The 18,819-nt window shown below is 47.4% G+C and overlaps 1 protein-coding gene across 3 annotated transcripts in view; it reads right to left on the bottom strand.

Moving 5' to 3' along the window:
* The window catches only part of PTGER3 (prostaglandin E receptor 3), a 67,612-nt gene extending 50,849 nt beyond the window's left edge, over nucleotides 1–16,763 (bottom strand). The window contains exons 1-2 of one of the 3 annotated variants that reach the window (XM_084757071.1): nucleotides 16,085–16,739; nucleotides 14,081–15,228 (exon numbers count right to left, since the gene is read on the bottom strand). In XM_084757071.1, coding sequence (XP_084613197.1) covers nucleotides 14,081–14,899 — 819 coding nt within the window. In that variant the 5' untranslated portion in view covers nucleotides 14,900–15,228; nucleotides 16,085–16,739. Of the gene's footprint in view, nucleotides 1–14,080 lie in introns of all 3 variants that reach the window. The other 2 variants (XM_084757073.1, XM_084757072.1) reach the window with 2 other exon arrangements.
* Nucleotides 16,764–18,819: the final 2,056 nt, after the last annotated feature.

The following is an 18,819-nucleotide window of genomic DNA, read 5'->3' as shown; positions in this document are numbered from 1 at the left end:
GAGGGGGCGGAACCCTCATCTTTTAAAAACTTAAAAAAAATAGTTTATTCATTCTTTGGCAGCTCATGTTTGTATATCACATACTTTTTATCGTCTTTACCCGCCGTGCCCTCTCTAACCCCCACTTACTCTGAACCCTTCTTCTTACCAACAAGTCTCCATCCTAATTTTCATGTCATTTTTTTTAATGACACAGAGTTTAGTCAAGGCCGCTTGCATGAGTGTGGGTGTGTCTCTCCACCTCATACATTGAGACAGTGTCCTTCACTGAACCTGAAGCTTGCCAATTTCAGCTGGGCTGGTGTCCAGTGAGCACCAGCCACCTTCATGTCTCCAACCTCACCCCTAGCACTGAGGACACAGCCACACAGCCACACAGGGCCTTTTATAGGAGTCTGACACCCAAGCTCGCACAGCAGTGTTCTTGTGCCGTGACCCACCACTCCAGCGCAGACTCCTCAGCTTGGGGCGGCTAGCTGAGAAGCTTGCTGTTGTGCTGAGCCCTAGCTAGCGTCACCAGCTCAGATGATGTCCTGACTCTGGACTGAGCTGTGCTTCATTTATGCTGAGAGCAGCATCCAGTAAATCTCCTCAGCACCCTCCCAGAGGCGTTCTCCATTTGATATTTCCATTGTTTCTCTACTGTAACGGAATCCCCCATTGTTCCGTTATCCCCAGAGCACCTTTCTAGACCTCCTGCTCACTCTTCATTCTGTGGACACCAGGAGTCAGAACAGCTGTTTTCTATTGTTCCCACAGCTGCTTCTAATTAACTCCTATTGTGAAAGCAACATTGTTTCTCCCCCTCTTATCTATTCTAAAGATATTTTGTCTTCCTAAGAGTTTTTATTACATGTAGCAGAACTGAAACAATATTAACCACAGGAGAAAAAGAACTGTATAGTATTCTTTTTGTTTGTTTGGGGGTTTTGTTGTTGTTGTTTTGTTTTTTGAGACAGGGTTTCCTGGTGTATACTTGGCTGTCCTGGACTCACTTTGTAGACTAGACTGGCCTCAAACTCACATCGATCTGCCTGCCTCTGCCTCCTGAGTGCTGGGATCAAAGGTGTGCTCCACTATGCCTGTACTCATGAATGTTCCTGTGGCAACTGAACAGCTGTTCATTGTGTACTAGCTGATTTATTGCTTTGGAATAACAGTTGTCATTTGGTTCACTAAATACCATTTATTGGGTGTAAGACTTAAAGCATGCTGTTTAGTAGGGGAGAAAAAGATAAAAGCATTGCTAGCAGCCATGATTCAGGATTGATACCAATATTAAAAAACCACCTAGGACATGTAAAGCTTTGAGTGTGGATTTACTGATCATCACTGATCCCAAGCCTTGCCTCCTTTCAGGACATTACACCATTTCATTTATTACACAATCATTTATGAGTGGCTGCTATGGACACACAGATACATCATCAAGTATCCATGATCTTCACTCTTAAGCCATTTATACTTTACAGTGACCCAGATAAAACAAGGATATCCACACAAGGGAGACCACGTAGCTAGCTTGTCAATTGCAGAGGCAGTAAAGCCAGACAGATTTGCTCTGAAGGCTGGCTTTGCCCTTTCTAAGCTTTGTGGCCTGAAAAAGTGATTTAATATTCTTAAAAGCTGTTCCTTCATTTGTATAGAGTCTGGTTGGCAGGACAAAGTGCGATGTGTAGGACACGCACAACTCTGGCCCGGTAAAGCAAGTGCTGGCCAGCCGAGGGCGCATTCTTCACTGTTAAACACACCTGGATCTAAGGAGTAGAGGGAGGGAAAGGGGGCGCTAATCATTCCCCAGGCTAGGGAAGTGCCACACCCACTGAAAGGAGGAAAAAAAGCTGACAGTTTGGAGAATTTTAGAAGAGGGAGAGTTCATATGTCTGTGTGTCATATGTCTCTGCATGAGTTGTTCTTAGAACTCCAAGTTTTTCATGAATGAGGTGAGTACATGAGGGGCATGGAACACGGCCTTAGGCTACGGGCATGGCCAAAGCCAAGGCTCTGGATTAAAGAATCCAAAAGCATCTTAGTGTGGCTAAGAGAGCATGAGAAACAACATTCCAGGTCTCAAGTTGTAGTCACTGAGATCACACTGGGTTCTCTGAGGCTGTTTCCCTTTCCATAGCAGAAGAAAAGAAACTGGTGAAATGTCAGCTGTGCTGCGCCATGCCTGAAGATTCTCAGTGTCAAACAGCCATCCTAATTTTGACTAACACCTTCGCATTAACCAAAGGGTCCCCAGCAACCAGCTTTCTAAGCATTGCATGAGAAGATGACTATTTGAGATGACCAGCTGAAAAACACTGGCCTCAGAAGACTGTCCCTGTGTGACTGTCCCAACCTCATGCCACGCCCATATAGAGAAGTCACTTACTGCAAGGCATTGTGGGAAAAGGGAAAGTTTTTACAGACTAGTGCTAGACAGATAAAACTTCCACTGCCCTCTACAGGGATTTTAAAAATACGTTCCTGAGAAACCCATGTTCCTAAGAATACCAATCCATTAACAAATTGCTGGATGTCCCAGGAAGTCTTTAATCGTGATGGCTTGCTGGCCTACACAGATGTTATGAACTTATTTCACCTTACTATTCTTGATGAAATGATTAGAAAGTGTTTAAGCAAGCTAATCAAAAAAAGGGCTGGTAAGACAGCATGTATAGAAGAGTCTGGTCTACTGATTACTAGGGTTTTGATCCAGGAAGGTCTGTAATCTGAAACCGCGTCAGTGCAGCTCAGAACCATAGGCCTGGAAACCCTGTGCTTGTCTTTGTGAATGTTAAATCAGATACTAGGAAGGGAAATTCTCTCAAGACTGACTGAGAGGCTCTCGGCACTCAGGGGTCCTTTTCCCTGCCTGCCTCTCCTCACCGTGCCTGCTACTTCATTTCCCCAGCAACACACACAGAGCCCACAGACAGTCACACTACATACTAATGTTTCTGAGCGTGAATTCAATGATAGAACTGAACTCTGTCTTTTACTTTAATAAACAGTGTTTAGGAGATTTCCTTCCCCTCCCCCATTCCAAAAAACAGAGGCAGGGAGCCTGGTGCCTCTGAGGATGCCTTGACACAGCTGTGTCTGCCCCAATCTTCAGGAATGTTTGTTCACCAGCCAGCAGTGCAGAAAGCATTTTCTGTGAAGGGAGCTTACACGGCCAACACCAGCCAAGCCTCCAGCTGCTCACTGACTCCTGATCCCACGCTGTCCCAAGGTTCTGCTTTTTTGCTAGCTAGAGCCGACTCTGGGGAGGAGACTAGGCTCTGAAGCCAGAAGATGTTTCTGTTTCCTGACACTGATCAATGGCATAATTTAATTAGAAGTGGATGCCAGAGGAAAGGGCTTCAGAATTTCCTTCATGTCTTTTGTAGAGCAAAAGCTAATGTTAAAAAAAATGTTTTGCTCTTAGTTCCAAGCTAATCTTGGAGGAGGCCACGATCACTAAATAAATTTAAAAAAAAAATGCCATCCAGCATATCGGCCTCAGGACAGTCACCAACTTATCAAGAGGACACAGACTACAGGTTTACCTTTATAGAAAAAAAAATCAAGAACTTCTCTCCTTTAGTGATCTCCTCCCTGTGACACTTAAGGATCAAATCTGAGCATTTAAAGTCCTACTGCAGACCTCTCAGTATGCTCCCTACTCACTCCTGGAAGACCCTCCAGCTGCACGCCTTCATCATAGCTTTGCAAAACTCACAGAAGTCTTTGAAGATGATGCAGAGTAAGAGCGGGGGGGGGGGGGGGGGGAGGTGAGACAGAGAGAGAGACAGAGACAGAGAGAGACTGAGAGACAGAGAGAGAGAGAGACTGAGAGACAGAGAGAGACAGAGAGACTGAGAGACAGAGAGAGACAGAGACAGAGAGAGATCCATGGGATTTAAATGGCGCTTCAAGATGATGTAACCGTGAAAAACAAAGCCCTGCTTGCAGACTGTGAACATAAACCAAGCAGCTTGAAGCTGTAAGCAAAGCTGAGAAGAAGCGATGTCTGAGGTTGGCTCCTGAGAATCAGGGCGTGAACTGGGGATTTTGACACTTGGCAAGACACCAAAGACACACGGAGAAGGCTGTCTCCAGCCACTACAGCAACTGACAGCCCTGCTGTTGCTGGAGCCAAGCAACCTGCCCTGGCCCTTCTTCCATTTATTGTTATTGCCTAAAGTGGTTTTCAATACTCTTCTGTTGTTTACAGTCAGACCACCCTGATTTTTAAAATGTATGGAACACAAACTTGTGAGTGTGAGTTACTCCCCCTTCAGAAGAAAGCGGATGATCCTGAGGGCTAGTTTAGTCACAAATGCAATAAACAGCAAAGCAAACTTTGCTAGCCTGTGTGTCTCTGAGGCACAGTTCCCAGAAGGGGAGTCAGGTCTCAGAAAGGGAAAGCCCCCCTCCTCCCAAGGAAAATGGAATCTTAGCGACCATGGGCTAGAAGTGAGAGCAGCCACCTCCCCCTCAGTGTGTCAGGAAAGCCAGTTGTGGACAGCTCTGGTCAGAGTCGCCTTCTGGGACGGAGGGGTGAGGAGGGTGCCCTGCCAAGCACTGGTGCTGCAGCCTCCACTCCAGCCCAGCGTCTGGACACAGTGGCACCCCCATTCTACGCTTGGCCTTTGTTTGGTTGTTTGGCTGTTGTTTTTTGTTTGTTTTGTTTGTGTCATCCAGCTATTTTGGCTCCTTCTACCTCTTGAATGCACTGAGAAAGAGTGTGCACCCTCAGCCCAGTGTTCTGACATCCTGTGTGTTAGTTACTCTTCTTGCCACTATAACAAAACGCACTCAGCAAAAGCAGCTGAAGACAGAGGCAGGTTTATTTTGACTCTGGGTTTTAAGGGTGTGTTTATCACAGCGGGAGCCGCATGACTCCAGAGGCACACATGGCATCAGGAAGTGAGTGAGCGAGCGAGCACTAGTAACCAAATTCCTTCCTCCTCTTCTCATTTTTATGCAGCTCAGGATTCTAGTCCATTTGATAGAGCTTTAAACTCGCTGACAACACTCAGTGCTATGTCTTCTAGAAGATTCTAAGTCCAGTCAACTTGGCCATAAAGATGAGTCATCACACTTTGGCCTCTCTGGTCTCAGCTTAGAGATGACTTTTAGAGACACTGTCCCTCAGAGCTCAGTCCAAGAAGCCTCATCTCCCCGACCTCACATTGTTGGACTTCACCCACATCATCATGATAAACAATTTCTAAACAGTTCTAAGTTTCCTTTCATGGAATGTGACTGCGGAAAATAATATCAGTTTTGTTACAACCTCACATTTATCTAGAGACCTACTGCGCAGGCTACAGCTCTACAAACACAAGGTCCACGGGTTTGTTCTACCAGGTTGTAACTGTAACTCACATGCTATCAAGGTGACCGTCTGTAACTAGAAACTTCAGGACTCCTCAAGCCATGAGCTCAGGAAAGCCCATAGAAGCCGAGTGGGGGAGGGGTGACCCCAAGGGTCATGAGACTGCTGGTGCCGAAGCTTTGCATGTGACAGCCTTGTGAGGCAAACAGAGTCATGTACTTTGAAAACGAAGACAGCACACTCTCCTGAAGTCACATCTATAGGGTCTGTAAGGGACAGAACATGAGAAACATGGCTTTCTCTGAGTTACCTTTCTATCTCCAAGGAAACTCTACTGTGAGGCGCTCTTGCTTTTTTTCCTGTTAGAAACAGCTGTGTCAGTTGTCTTCCCAGGAGGAGTTTGGGAAAGTGACCAAGGTGGCTGGAATGTGTGTTCCCGTGAACGTCGCTCAGCCGGACAGCCCATCAAGTCCAGCAGCAGGACCCAGCTGCTGGGAGTGGTGACCTTTCCACGCTACATTGTCAGATGCCCAAATTGCTCACCCTACAGCAAGCAGTACAGCCATTGCCGAAGCCAGGCCCGATCTCCTTGAGAGGCATGGGGAAACCTACCTCTTTAACCACCCTCAGTGTCTTCTTCAACGTGGGATCGAGGCTGACTCGGCTTTTTCAGTGGAAATATCTCCTAACCCCACCTAGCCCACCCTGCCATCTCTATTCCCCAGAGGGCCTTAGTATCTTTGTCTTGGTTCACAGTGGGTGTGGATGGGAGGATTGGGGAGGGGAAGGTACACAATGGACTCTCCCAGCCTCCTCTGCATGGAAAGTTATGAGAATGCTCTACCACAGGCCACCAGTGAGGGCCAGGACGTGCCGCTTTATTTGCTCCATCAACATTTGATAGGACCCTTGTGATTCAGTGGCAGCTAAATTGTCTTTAGCTTATTTGAGCTGGAAGTGAAGAGTCTTACTTTATAACTTAACCACACACACCATCATCTTTTTTGTTTGAGACTGAGCACTGGTCTATCCTAGCAGGGAAGAGTCATGGCGAACCAGAGTTATATTTTTTTTTTTGGCACACTCAGAATGCTTTCTAAAAATTCTCAAAGTGTGTGTACTTCTTATTTCATAAATCTTAAATTTAGTGCCACAAAATTTTAAACCTAGTATTACGATCTGTTATTTGGTTTATTCCGAGCTATAGTCTCCACCTTCCTCTGCGTGTGTCTTGTGTGCCGGAATTCGTGTAGGGATGCACTAACCTTGCAGCGGTGATTTCATGTCCACACTCAGGTATTTTGTTGCTAGGACACATATTGATTGATTGACAGTTTGTCCAAATGTTGCAGAGACTGAGCTGTCAATTTTTAAAATGAGGGCTCTTGACCTTATAAAAAGGTAGCTTTGTTCTATAAAACCAAGGAATAGTATTCAAATTCAGGGGTAGACACAGATTCTGGCTCAACTAGTTTAGGGCAAAGGTGATTTTTCTAGCAGAAAGAACAACCCAGGATGAGTTGAGCTACCCAAGGCTCATGGCTGGCTGTGTGACCCTGGCGTTGGTCTCGCAGCTCCACCTTAGCTCTCTGGCCTCTCTCTCTCTCTCTCAGATTCAGCTTGTTCATTATCCACAGCTACTGATGCCCCCACTTAGGGCGGTTGTTAGACAATAGGAAACTCTTATGTGCAAACCCGTCTGACACAATGCTCAGCTTTGAGAACTTTCATCTTATTCTTGGAAAAAACAAAACAAAACAGCAAACACTTTCTAAGGCAAGGTTTTCAGACAAAGCTTAATTTTTCACCAAGAAAATTCCAGAAATATGTCAAAGAGATGTCTCCTTTACTACCTGGTCTTCCTGAGTGCTGGAGTTTTGGGTAAACCCCTTGATATACAGTGAAGCACACAATTTACCCAGGAAGTCATGGGGATTCTAATTCCTAACTCCACAATCACTTGCCAGGGCTCCTCCTCTTTCAATATGCCTGGACTACAGTGTGTCTTGACGGCCCATCACTTGGTTTCCCACTGCCATCCTGCCTATCACCCAATGCTGTACCATGCGACTTCCTCACACCTTTTACAGGAACTTCTGAGGGGAAAGGTTCCCTCTGATTGGTACGTCTACATTTTCTCTATCACCCGAGGACTCTGTCATTCCTCAGATCACGTACTCAGAGCTCTACAGGGCTCGATTACTGGAACAGGTGTAGCCAACTACCAAAAGCTCTGTGGAGGAAGATGCTGCTCCTACCTTGTTACAGTCATGGTCGTGAAGGAGCTGGGCAGGTTTCACACTTAAACACCACAGTGTCTTCACATGGTGTGGCAGTGCCCCAGAGCTGTGTAGCTTCCTAACCCTTGTGCATATGAGCCAGCCTCATGGCTGGGTATCACCTGAACCATCAGTGTGGAAGATGGTAGTGAGTATTCAGTAAATACTTACTGAGCGACTGGATTAAAAAAAAAAAGCGTAGTCTTATCCATTACACGTAGGCTTTAGGACATCTCCCCCAGAAACGTGCTATTCCCTCACCATGAAACCCACACCACGTCTGCAGCTGAGATACATTATCTGTTTAGTGCCACAGGAAGTCGGAAGCGGCAAGAAGGTTGGAACGGGTGGCAATTTTGCCTTAGTGATGAGACGAGAGAGGAGTAGCAAGATAAAGTGACAAAGGAAACAGATGAGTCCTTCTGTGGGGCCCCCCACTGCACCCTGGCCTGGGGCTGCAGGAGACAAGAGATGACATCCGTGATCTGCCAGGAGGCTGGCCCAGGTGAAGTCGCAGGCAACAAGAGCTACCAGGGAATTCTGTACACCAAGCTGCTATTTTTGAGAATTCCCACCAAGGCACCATCTTGCCTTTTCAATCTCTGATTCTCAACTTGAACAAGGTACCCCCCCAAAAAAAGAAGAAAATTTTCTTTCTTTTTTAAAAATTTTTTTCTTTTGAGGGTATTTTTCCTTTCTTTCTTTTCTTTCTTTTTTCTTTCTTTCTTTCTTTCTTTTTTTTTATTTTTTGACAGCACCTAATTTTTTTCTTCCTTAGCTCAGGCTGGCTTGTAACTCAGAGTAATCCCCCCTCCCGGCTGTCATCCGGGAACTATCTGGGCCTACCACAGACAGCACCATGTGCTCTAAGTGCCTGGTGAGCACAAGAAACAGTAAAACTCTAGTTCCCTACATGTGGTTTGAGCTAAGGCTCATGCAAATTCAGTTCTGGGTTTTGAGTCAGTGGTAGAGGCTCAGTTTGGCCTTGCTGTCTGTGACAACCTGGAGAGAGGGGCCCCATCCTTATGAGGTCTGCGGCAGAACCTGGCCTACAGCAACAGCCAGGTGCACAGTAACGTCAGCTCTGTGTGTGTAAAGAAGCCTTGACTAGAAAAGAGCCGCACAACGCAGAGGAGGCCCAGGCTCACTTCCAACCCAGAGAGCGACTGCTGAGGTGGGGAGAGCTGGCTGCAGATGAAGAGTCAGCCTCCTCTCACACGTGTGGGAAGTGAGTGGCGGTGGTGGCGCACACCTTTAATCCCAGCACTTGGGAGGCAGCGGCAGGCAGATCTCTGTGAGTTCGAGGCCAACCTGGTCTACAAAGCAAGTCCAGGTTAGCCAAGGCTACATAGAGAAACCCTGTCTCGAAAAACAAAAACAAACAAACAAACGAACAAAAAACCAAGTGTGGGGCAGGCTCGAGAGTGCAAGGTAGTGTCCGCCCATCGTGCAAGAGAGAGAAGTGGAACCCAGCAAGTTTTAAGGAAAGGGGCTTCCTGACAACTGTCTAGGGATGAAAGAACAAAAACGGCTGGCAGCTCTGGACATGGTGAGAGGAAAGGGACAATGAATTACAGCATCCAAAAAAGCAACACGTGTGCATGTCGTTTGGTACTTTTCTTACTTTTTGCCTCTTTTTGGAAATGTTAGATTCCTCATCATGTTTCCCGGTTTGTTTGCCAGAGAAGCTGTAAAAAAAGAAAAATGACCTGCCTTTTTTCACTTTTGTAAAAAAAAAAAAAAGATGATGATGATGATGATGATGGTGATGATGATGATGATGTCCTGGAAGTCAGAAGATAAAGGTGGATTCTGTCACCTGGTGCGGACTGCCGTGTGACATTCCTTTATGGAGGAGAAAGCACTAAACAAGGCTGTGATTTTCACACACGCGTACCTCACTTCCCATGATAACCCTCCTGTGAAATGGGCTGGCATTTTAAATCGCTGCTTCATGGCAACGCCCTTGCCTGAAGGGGACTGAGGATGGAGCGTGAACCAAGGTGAGGGAGGGCTCTTCTCACAGCAGCTTCTCAGTGGCTGGCTTAGCAACACAAGGTGGGCTGTGGAGTGGCTACGGATGAGTGAAAGAATGGAGCGCACGGTTCTCCCCGGAGACAACAGCACATCTGGGCCACGGTTCTCAGGCTGTCCTGACACCTCCGCCCACGTGGCCCTCACGGCAGAGGCCGCATGCCGGCCATCTGCCACAGCTCGGAAGAGCGAATGGCTGCATTTACCTGCCGAACTGTGATACCCTGAGGAGGGGGACTCAGGAAAAAAAAACCTACTTCCCACCTTTACCTGTGAAAGTCTGCATCTCTGAGAGAAAGAGGGAGTGGGAGAGCCCGTGGTCAGTAGGAAGAAAGTCCAAGCTGCCCAGCTACCTGCTTGATGAGCAACCACGGGAGATTGAGGAGGCATCTTGGGTCTCCGAGTCAGGGTGGAGACACACAGTGGAGCCTGCGTGCTTATGAGCACTGCACATGCTGAGAGTCCGGAAGGCTTCCTACTGCCCTGAAGGGCAAGGTTGGGGCTGAGAAGGGAAGTCTGGCCCTACAAGGCCCGGCAGCACTACAGGGCGTCCACAAGCTGGATACCTGTTATGCACGTTTCTGTTTTGTCCTCTGTGCCCGACCTCTGCAGCTTTTCGATGTGCAAGGCCAGTGGCTCACAGCGATGCTGTTCTGTAGACCATCCTGCTCCCTCAAGTGCTCAAGGAATACTTTCACAAGCTCAAGTTTAACTGCTTACATTTTCTAGTTATGATTTGTCTTCCTGGCTTCAGGTTATACTGGCCTCCAGCTGTTGTGCCATTCAGAGAATCTGTCAGTACACAGCACGGCACCGAACGGTGATTCTCCTAAGTGAAAGCACTCAACCCTGAGGACACTCTCCCCACAGAAGGGCCACCTCTGTCCACTGCAGATCAAGAGGGCACATGGCTTCCCACACCATGGTTAAGGCAAGAATTCCCTGCATCCAGGCAAAACAAGTAGCAAGCAAACCACAACCCAAACTGAAAGCAAACTCGAAGGCAGGAATCTTGGGCCATAACGCTGGCTCTAATAGGATAGAGGCCCACTCTTACCTTCAAGTATTGTGGGTGCTGGTGGCAGCTTTGGGGACTGAAGTTAGGTGAGGACTCATGAAGCCCTGCAACAGCACCCAGAGCTGTATCCAGGCAGCCACCTCTTTCCTCCCCTTCCCTAAGCCGTCTTCCCACTCGGTCTATGCTAACAACAAACTGACAGCAGAACAAAGTGGCGGCCAGCCTCACCATTTCCAAGGCTATATCTATATCCATACACCAGAGCCTGCTAATTTTCAATCTGTCTTCTCAATCTTCACGCAGAGGGCTCTGCTGCCTGCCACCCAGGCGGAGGGTGTTACAGGACTTCCTTCTGTTGTTACAGGACTAAGTAGCAAACTTGGATCTGGGGAAATACCACATGGATCCCTCTGATCCCCTGTGCACACGGTCCTTGCTGGCTGGGCCTCTGGACACACTGAAGTCAGCCAGGAGGTTGAGCCATGCCACGGAAGCTCTTTCAGGAGCACTTTCCTCTGAGGGTTAAAGGCATGAATTGCAGCCTATCTCGCATTGCGGTTTTTAGTTTCACTCATAACTGTGGAAGTACTACTGTTCTGGGGAAAAAAAATCTTATTTGTATGGGTGTTCTGCCTGCATGTATGTCTGGTTAGCATGTGCATGCCTGGTGCCCATAGATGTCAGAAGAGAGTGCCGGATCCCCCAGAACTGGAGTTACAGACAGTTGAGAGCTATCATGTGGGCACTAGAAACCCAAGCCAGGTCCTCTGCAAGAGCAGCCAGGGCTCTTGACTGCTGAACCACCTCTCCAGTTCCATTTGACTAGTTTCATCTAAGTCTATTTAGTGTTCAAATTATAGCACATGGTCCTCAGTTTTATTACTAGTGCTCAAAGAAAGAAAGGAAGGAAGGAGGGAGGGAGGAAGAAGGAAGAGAACCAAGCAGTATATTATATCGGAGTAAGCTCCAAAATGCAATGCATTCTTAACACTCTCACTTCATAAAACAAGTCACAGCCAAATTTTCTGAAGGTGCATATTCAAATCTTAATTCCCCTTGAGCACCATGCAAAAACATGTCAGGTGATACAGACAGAGATAATTAGCAGTTGGCAATGCTTTACATACTGTACAATCATATTGTCCCCTAAGACAATCTACCAAGCCAATCTACATGGTGAGCCTTATTAAAGCAAACACCTCTTGAAGTGCGTCTCCACTGAAGCATCCCTGTGAGGGCGTGTGGACACCACGCAGGGATGTGGTTCACCAGGACGGAGGACAAATACTTCCAAGGCTGCTGTGTCCAGTCCTGGGGCCAGAGATGAGCATCTGCTTGCTCCTCAGACCTCACCTTTCATAGTACCCATAGCTTTGAATGTATTGTCCCTTAGTGGCCACAGAATATCAATTACAGCTACTCTTTGGAGGTACCAGGCTACACAAACTCAAAATGTCAGCCTAGCCTTGTCTGAGCAGCATCCTGAGGGTTCCTGTGTCTAGGAATCTGACGATTATGTCAACTAACTGTACTATTTGGTGGGCACTGCTCATGAAAGGTTAATTTAAAAAAACTATAATAAGTCAGTAGGCTTCTGAATCAACTGGCTGATGCCAATGAAATGGCAACTTGACACCCAAACAGTCCAAACATTGCCCTGCTTCCCAGCAAGCCCCTTCTTACCAACCTCATCGTCTCAACAGCTTCTCACGCGATGTAATCTGCAAAGGTTTTAGGAGAGAGAAGCTCTGTTTGTGCTCCACATGAGAATGAGTGTGACAGATGGGACAGCAGCCTGAGGTGGAACAGGGAGTCCAGTCTCTTCTTACAGATGCTGGTTGTATTAAGTAGAGCAACTTTTTTTTTGTAACAGTAACAATTATTATGAGAGTGACTTCAAAAAAGGTACATTTTTAGCCAAGCAGAATATGGGTAACTAAATCTGATATGATCTCATGTTGGATTCATTTTAATCGTTTAGTGAGGAATGAACTTATAAAAGTGTTAGCTAAAATTCAACAAATTGGGAGCATCTAAGTGGACAGTCACCCATCCTTGTGTTTGAAGGACATCTCTCTATGCTCTGAACCACTAGGTGGGCTCCCCAACGGTTGTGGTATGTTTGGACACTGTTTGCCTTTCAAGCCATGCTAGTTCAGTGAAGTGTTTATTCTGGGAGCTTCATTTCCCTCTGCCTGGCCACCTACTCCCTATTTCTCAACCAGAGCAGTAAATGTCTAAAATTGGTGCTGATTCTAGTAAACACGGCACAGTGACCACTCTGTCACTTGTGGGCAGTTAGTCCCACCAGTGCTGTCCTGTCTGCACAGCCCCAGGCCAGTTATCACAGGCTTCTCCAAGGCTTGTCACTGCTCAGGGGAGGGTGGAGGAAGAGAAGAGCCACACAACTTTTTGAAGGGAGATTTAACCTCATGCGGCACAGCAATATGATGCCCCTGGCCTCTCTGCACATGTGAAATGAGAGAGGGGGGTGGAGGGAGGGAGGAAGGGAGGAAGGGAGGGAGAGAGAGAGAGAGAGAGGGAGGGAGGGAGGGAGGGAGGGAGGGATGGATGGATCAAGCCTATTATATAATGGCTGGTACTGAGCGCACAGCAGCATGGGGCTGCTGCTCTGCACATCTATTAAGCCAGGCTGCCTGAGTCTTAAGTAAGCATCCATTCTTTGCGAATTAGCAAACCACACTTATCCATAGAAGTTTCTAGCTACAAGTGCCACAGAAGAAAACCTCAAAAACACCATGTGAGAGTAGGGGATAGGGAGCATGCGGAAGCCCAGCTTCCTCTGCTTAGTTCTGTGATGGATGGTGTGGGGAGCCAGGGACCAAGAAGCCCTTACCTCTTGTCTCCGGAAACAAACAAGACCCCAGTGATCAGTCACCACCGGGTGGTGCTGTTGCTGTGTGTGGGTGGTACGGGAGAGTCCTCCACTTCTGTGTACACACAACCTACCGGCTTCCCAGGGGCTGCAGCAACTGAGCTTTTCTGCTCCTCCAGGCCGGCCAAGCTAGCTGGGGACTCTCACCTCTGGCGCAGAGCGACAATTTGCCAAGAAAGTTAGCCTGAGCGGAGCGGAGATCTCTGACCTGCCTGTCTCCGGTACCGAACTTTCTCAGCGGGTTAAAAGTAAAACGCGGGCCGTTGGGCTAGATTTGTCATCACATCTCCACACATAACGTGGGAGGGCAAACCTCAGTCTGCACTGGCCGCATCTGCTCACCTCTGCGCTCAAGTTGTCCGCACCTTCACGTGCGCCTGGCAAGTCAAGGCAGGCTGGGACTTGCAAACTCTGCAAGCAGCTGAAGCTCTGGACTGGAAGTTGAAACCTGACCAGTCTGCCCAGCGCTCTGGGTGCTAGTCACTTCCAGAAAGTCTCCATTTACCGCTAGCTACAAACTCTCCAGCCTTATAACTACTTACCAATAGGGGCGACCAGCAGGCGGACAGCACACACATGATCCCCATGAGCTGGATGGCCGTCTCCGTGGTGATCCGGCCCCACTGTGCGCTGGACTGCGAGGAGGCGGCCTTGGCCCGGCAGCGGGACACCAGAGCTTTGATGGTCGCCAGGTTGCAGGCAAAAGTTACCACCAGAGCCAGTAACCCCAGGCAGGCGAAGGCGGAGGCAAAGGCCACGCTGCCAGGCTCCAGCACAGGGTCCGTCTCATTGCCTGTCGGCCCAGTGCTGATGAAGCACCACGTGCCTGGCCACTGCACGCTGTAGCGGCCCACGCCCAGCACCGGCAGCAGCGCGAAGGCGAGCACCGCCAGCCACACTCCCAGCAGTACAGCGCGCGTGGCACGAGTCTTCATGTGGCTGGCGTACCAGTGAGGGGCGCGGATGGCCAGCGCGCGCTCTATGGCCATGGCGCTGGCAACCAGGAGCGAGGACAGCCCGAACACTGTCATGGTCAGGCCGAAGAAGGTGCACAGGCTCCCCGATGGGTCCAGCTGCTCCCAGCTTCGCTGCGACAGGTACACGAGGATGACTACCGGGCTGGTCAAAAGCTGCCCTACCAAGTCTGTGAGCGCCAGCCAGCCAATGCACAGAAGGAAAGACTTCTTGCGCTTGCTTTCGCGACGCCGGTAGCTGCGCGACACAAGCAGCATGGCCAGCGCGTTTCCCACGAAGCCAGTGACCATCATGGTGATGGGGAAGGCCACGGACACGGAGCTGGAGTCCACCGTAGCTCTTGACTGGTTGTTGTGCGCTTCGTCGGGGCCTCCCGGCGCCCACATGCCGGCCCGAGTGGCGGGGCCGCGGGAGGGCGCGCGGGACTGGGACCTCCAGGCTCAGGTGCAGGGCAGCAGCGGCGCGCGCTGGGGGACAGCGCGGGCCGGGCCTCTGCTCTCCATCGCCGGCCGCCGCCTGCGGGTCCCGGACAGGCGCCGCCCGGCGCAGTGCGAGGCTCCTCCCGCGCCGGAGAGCCCGAGGGGCGGTGCCGAGAGTGGGCAGGCGGAGGGCGGCGTCGGCTGGGATCACCTGGTGAGGCACTCATAAGCTCTAGGGAGCTTCCTGTCCAACTCTGTAAAGTGCTCTCGACAGTTTTTGGGTTACCTGTGTGACACTTGAGAAAAGTAAGGTTGAAATCCGACATGTTATTATCTGCATGAATCGCAATGCTGATTTCTTCTCAGGTTTCGGTGTCATTTAATCTTTTGGTATTTATTTTATTTAGGAAGAATATATATTACACTATATATTGTATTGTAATATATATATTCTTACAATGGTACTCACAGCTGGGAAAGGATAGGGATAAGCTTGTGTTTTAAGTCTTTACCAAAGTATGGCCTTATTTACTCTGGACTAACTCCAAACTCATACTGGGAAAGTATTTTTCTACGATAATGTCAGTTTAAAAGCATAACAACAGTTGATGTCATTCTTGTATGTAGAAGCAAGTAAGCACTGGGGTGAGAGAGTACAAACCAAATTAATATTTTCATCAATGAGTGAAATTCTAGTGTAACGATATATTTAAATTTTAAGATCATTTCAGAATTCATACAACAAAAAATGCCACTCTAGTTGTATAATTTTTCTATTTATTAATATCTGACTTATTTACATCAATATCCCCCTCTCTATATTTTACCCCGATCTGTGTGTGTGTGTGTGTGTGTGTGTGTGTGTGTGTGTGTGTGTGTTTGCATGGAGGTCAGACTTCAGCACTGGGTGCCTTCCACTGTGACTCTCTGCCTGGCACGGCCTGCCACACCCCAGCACAGCAGCCAGGCTTTTACTCAGGTGTTGGTAATCCCAGCTCAGGTCTTCATGCTGGTATGTCTGGCTGTCTCCCCAGGCCTTAAAGTTTACTAAGTGCTTGCCATGAGGACATGTATTTGCAAAGGTTCAGTAACCCTTCCCTTGTTATAGCATTTTTTTCTCCACCCAGTGTCCTATACTTTTTAGCTGCTCACCTTGCACATAACGTTGAGGCGCTCCGTGGCTGGATTCCTGTTGGTTCTCTGTGCTATCTGCAAAAGTCGACTTGCTGTTGGTCTGAAACAACACTGCCCTCTAGTGACTAAAATGCTAACACGCAGTGTCCCGTATTAAAGAGAATTTCTTTTAAAAAACAAAATGAAACCTCTTTTTAAAAAACCTTGTGTGTGCGGGTACCCGTGATTGAAGAGGCCCAGGGACAATCTGAGTATCATCCCAGGAATGTTGTTCACCGCTTTTGAGGCAGTCTTGCATTTCCTGGAGCTCACAAATTGGCCTGGAATGACTAGCCAGGGACTCTCACGGTCCTTGTTCCCCAGCCTGCAGTGCTGGGAGGATAAATCCACGCCACTAGACAAAGCATTTCCATATGAGCTTTGGGGACTGAGCTCAGCCCTGTACTTGCAAGGAAGCCACGGCCCCTTTCCCCGTTGAAGACAGCTTCCCAGTGGTCACTATCTGTTCTGCCTAGGCAATCTGAGATCTGGTCATTAGTAACAGTAATCGTCTCCCTCTCCCTGATTTAGTCCATGAAATTGCATCTCTGATTAACCAATAAACCAGTGGAGACTGAAATGAAAAGATCAGGCCTTCAAGTTTCATTAAAAAAAAAAATTAAAGCTTACATTCACCTGTTGTTATATCTGTAATTCTTCTCTAAAATGTTTTAATACACTAACAATTTACCTCATTTGTATCTTGCTTTTAGATTCAATCACATTTCAGTATTTAACTAAGGTGTATAAATGTGTTTTACCATATTGAGCTTCCATAGACTCTAGCGTCAGAACTAGACTCACTGTTGCCTTGAGAAGATCCTGTGACTCTTTCTCATGGAAGGAGTGATCCTCCATCTTTCACCCATTTGGAGAGTGCCCACTAGACACCTGATCTTTTGGACACTCTTAGTTTTAGAGGTTTCAATCAGCATATCGAAATCTCTACAGTTATCAGATTTATATTTTAACATTAAACTGCACCTGTTGCATATAAGGCTGGGCCGTCCTCACCCCTACTCCCCAGAGTATTGGAGAAGGCTGGGCAGCTGCTTCATTCCAACAGGGGCCCTTAGTTCCAGGCTGCCCTGTTTCTTTTCAAATCACCTCTTCGATTTCTGCATGCTTCTGAACGCTTCCTATTGAGATTAATACTTTAGCAGAATTTAGGTTTTGTTATTTAAAAACTAACATTTATTGAGATCTTCAAGGCAGGGTGATATCGGCAGAGAGAGACATTGCTGTTTTTAACGTGTCCTTTCTAAAATGCAAGCATCAAATCTTGTGATGGTTTTGGAAGTAGAGCTTACACAACACTCACATGGAAAGAACTAAGACAAAGGTCAGTGAAAGAGACTGTTCTAGAATTATACATATAATGTAGCCATATGGACTCCTTATTGCATATACACACACTACATATTTATAGAATCAATTGTTTTTGTCACAAGTGTTATGAAAAAGTCTTCAGAAATGCAGTTATGAAGCTAAATTATGGTGGTGTACAACTGTGATCTCAGCAGTTGTGATGCAGAGGCAGGAAAATGCCCATGAGTAGAAGGACACTGGTGAAAGCCACGTGGCAAGATCTTGTCTGAACTCCGCCCCCCAAATAAAAACAGGTTATCTACTTGTATGGAAATAAAAATAAAATGATCTTCAGCACACATAGAATGAACCAAGATTTAAATGTATGTTTGAACTATAAATCTAGATTAGAACAGAACACTGTACTCTTTTCTAATGTGACTAGGAGTACCCCTGCAGCATATTTTGATCACCCCTTTTGGTCAACACACATGGAAATCATTCATCCTTTTTAAATGCTAATAATCTAACCAATTAATTTTGAATGTTTAGATTATTTGGCAGTTTATCTTCACTGTCAAATTGGCTGGATTTATTCATCTAAGAGACACATCTTTGGATGTGTCTGTAAAGGTGTTTGCAGAAAGGATTGACCAGGGATGGAACTCTCACTCTGGGCATGGGCAGCTGCACTCACTGGGAAAAGCAGGAGGAGGAAACCAGCTGATCACTGAGCATTGATCTGCCTCCTGACTGGGGATGTGATGTGATGAGCTAGTTGCCTTGCACATTTGCCAGGATGACTGAAGTGCACGATGGCTTGTTTCCTCAACCCCACTCCAAACTGTAAGACAAACACTTGCATTGCTTTTGTCGAGTAATCTGTAATAACAATGAAAGGTAACTGATTCAGAAAGGCGGCTCTGAGAAGTGGGGCCATCATAACTGAGATTACCTAAAGATGGGCCCAAAGCTGGGTGCTGGAGGGGGCAGAACTGTAGGTGGGTCTGCCAATCCTGTTGGAGGCCAGATGAAGACAAATGCCTCAAATGCTAGATGGGAAACTCAGATTCAGTGTTTGCCCTGCTGGGTTTTGGTCTCACTTTTGTCCAGTTTTCCCATTCCATCCCCCACCCCTTAAATTCTAAGTTTAGTTCGTGCTAAATATTGGAAATATTTGTTTTGGTTTTGTAAGGGCTCACAAATCACTGTCTTGAGTCTCCGAGCAGAAAGGGCATTTGTGCAACCCTGTAGCGCTTGAGACTGGGGACTCTTAATAACTAAATGTACTTTGCATTATAAGATGAACACGAGGGTTTAGAAGACAGGGATGGAAATGTTATGACGCAATGTGCTTGGATGTCAAGTTGAAGAGGGCTAAACTTGTTAGGGTTCATCTTCTTTAC

Source organism: Acomys minous (genome assembly GCF_964271855.1).
Source record: "Acomys minous genome assembly, chromosome: 14".
Lineage (NCBI taxonomy): Eukaryota > Metazoa > Chordata > Mammalia > Rodentia > Muridae > Acomys > Acomys minous.
Note: the sequence above shows the minus strand (reverse complement) of the source record. Positions and strands in the feature narration are given on the sequence as shown.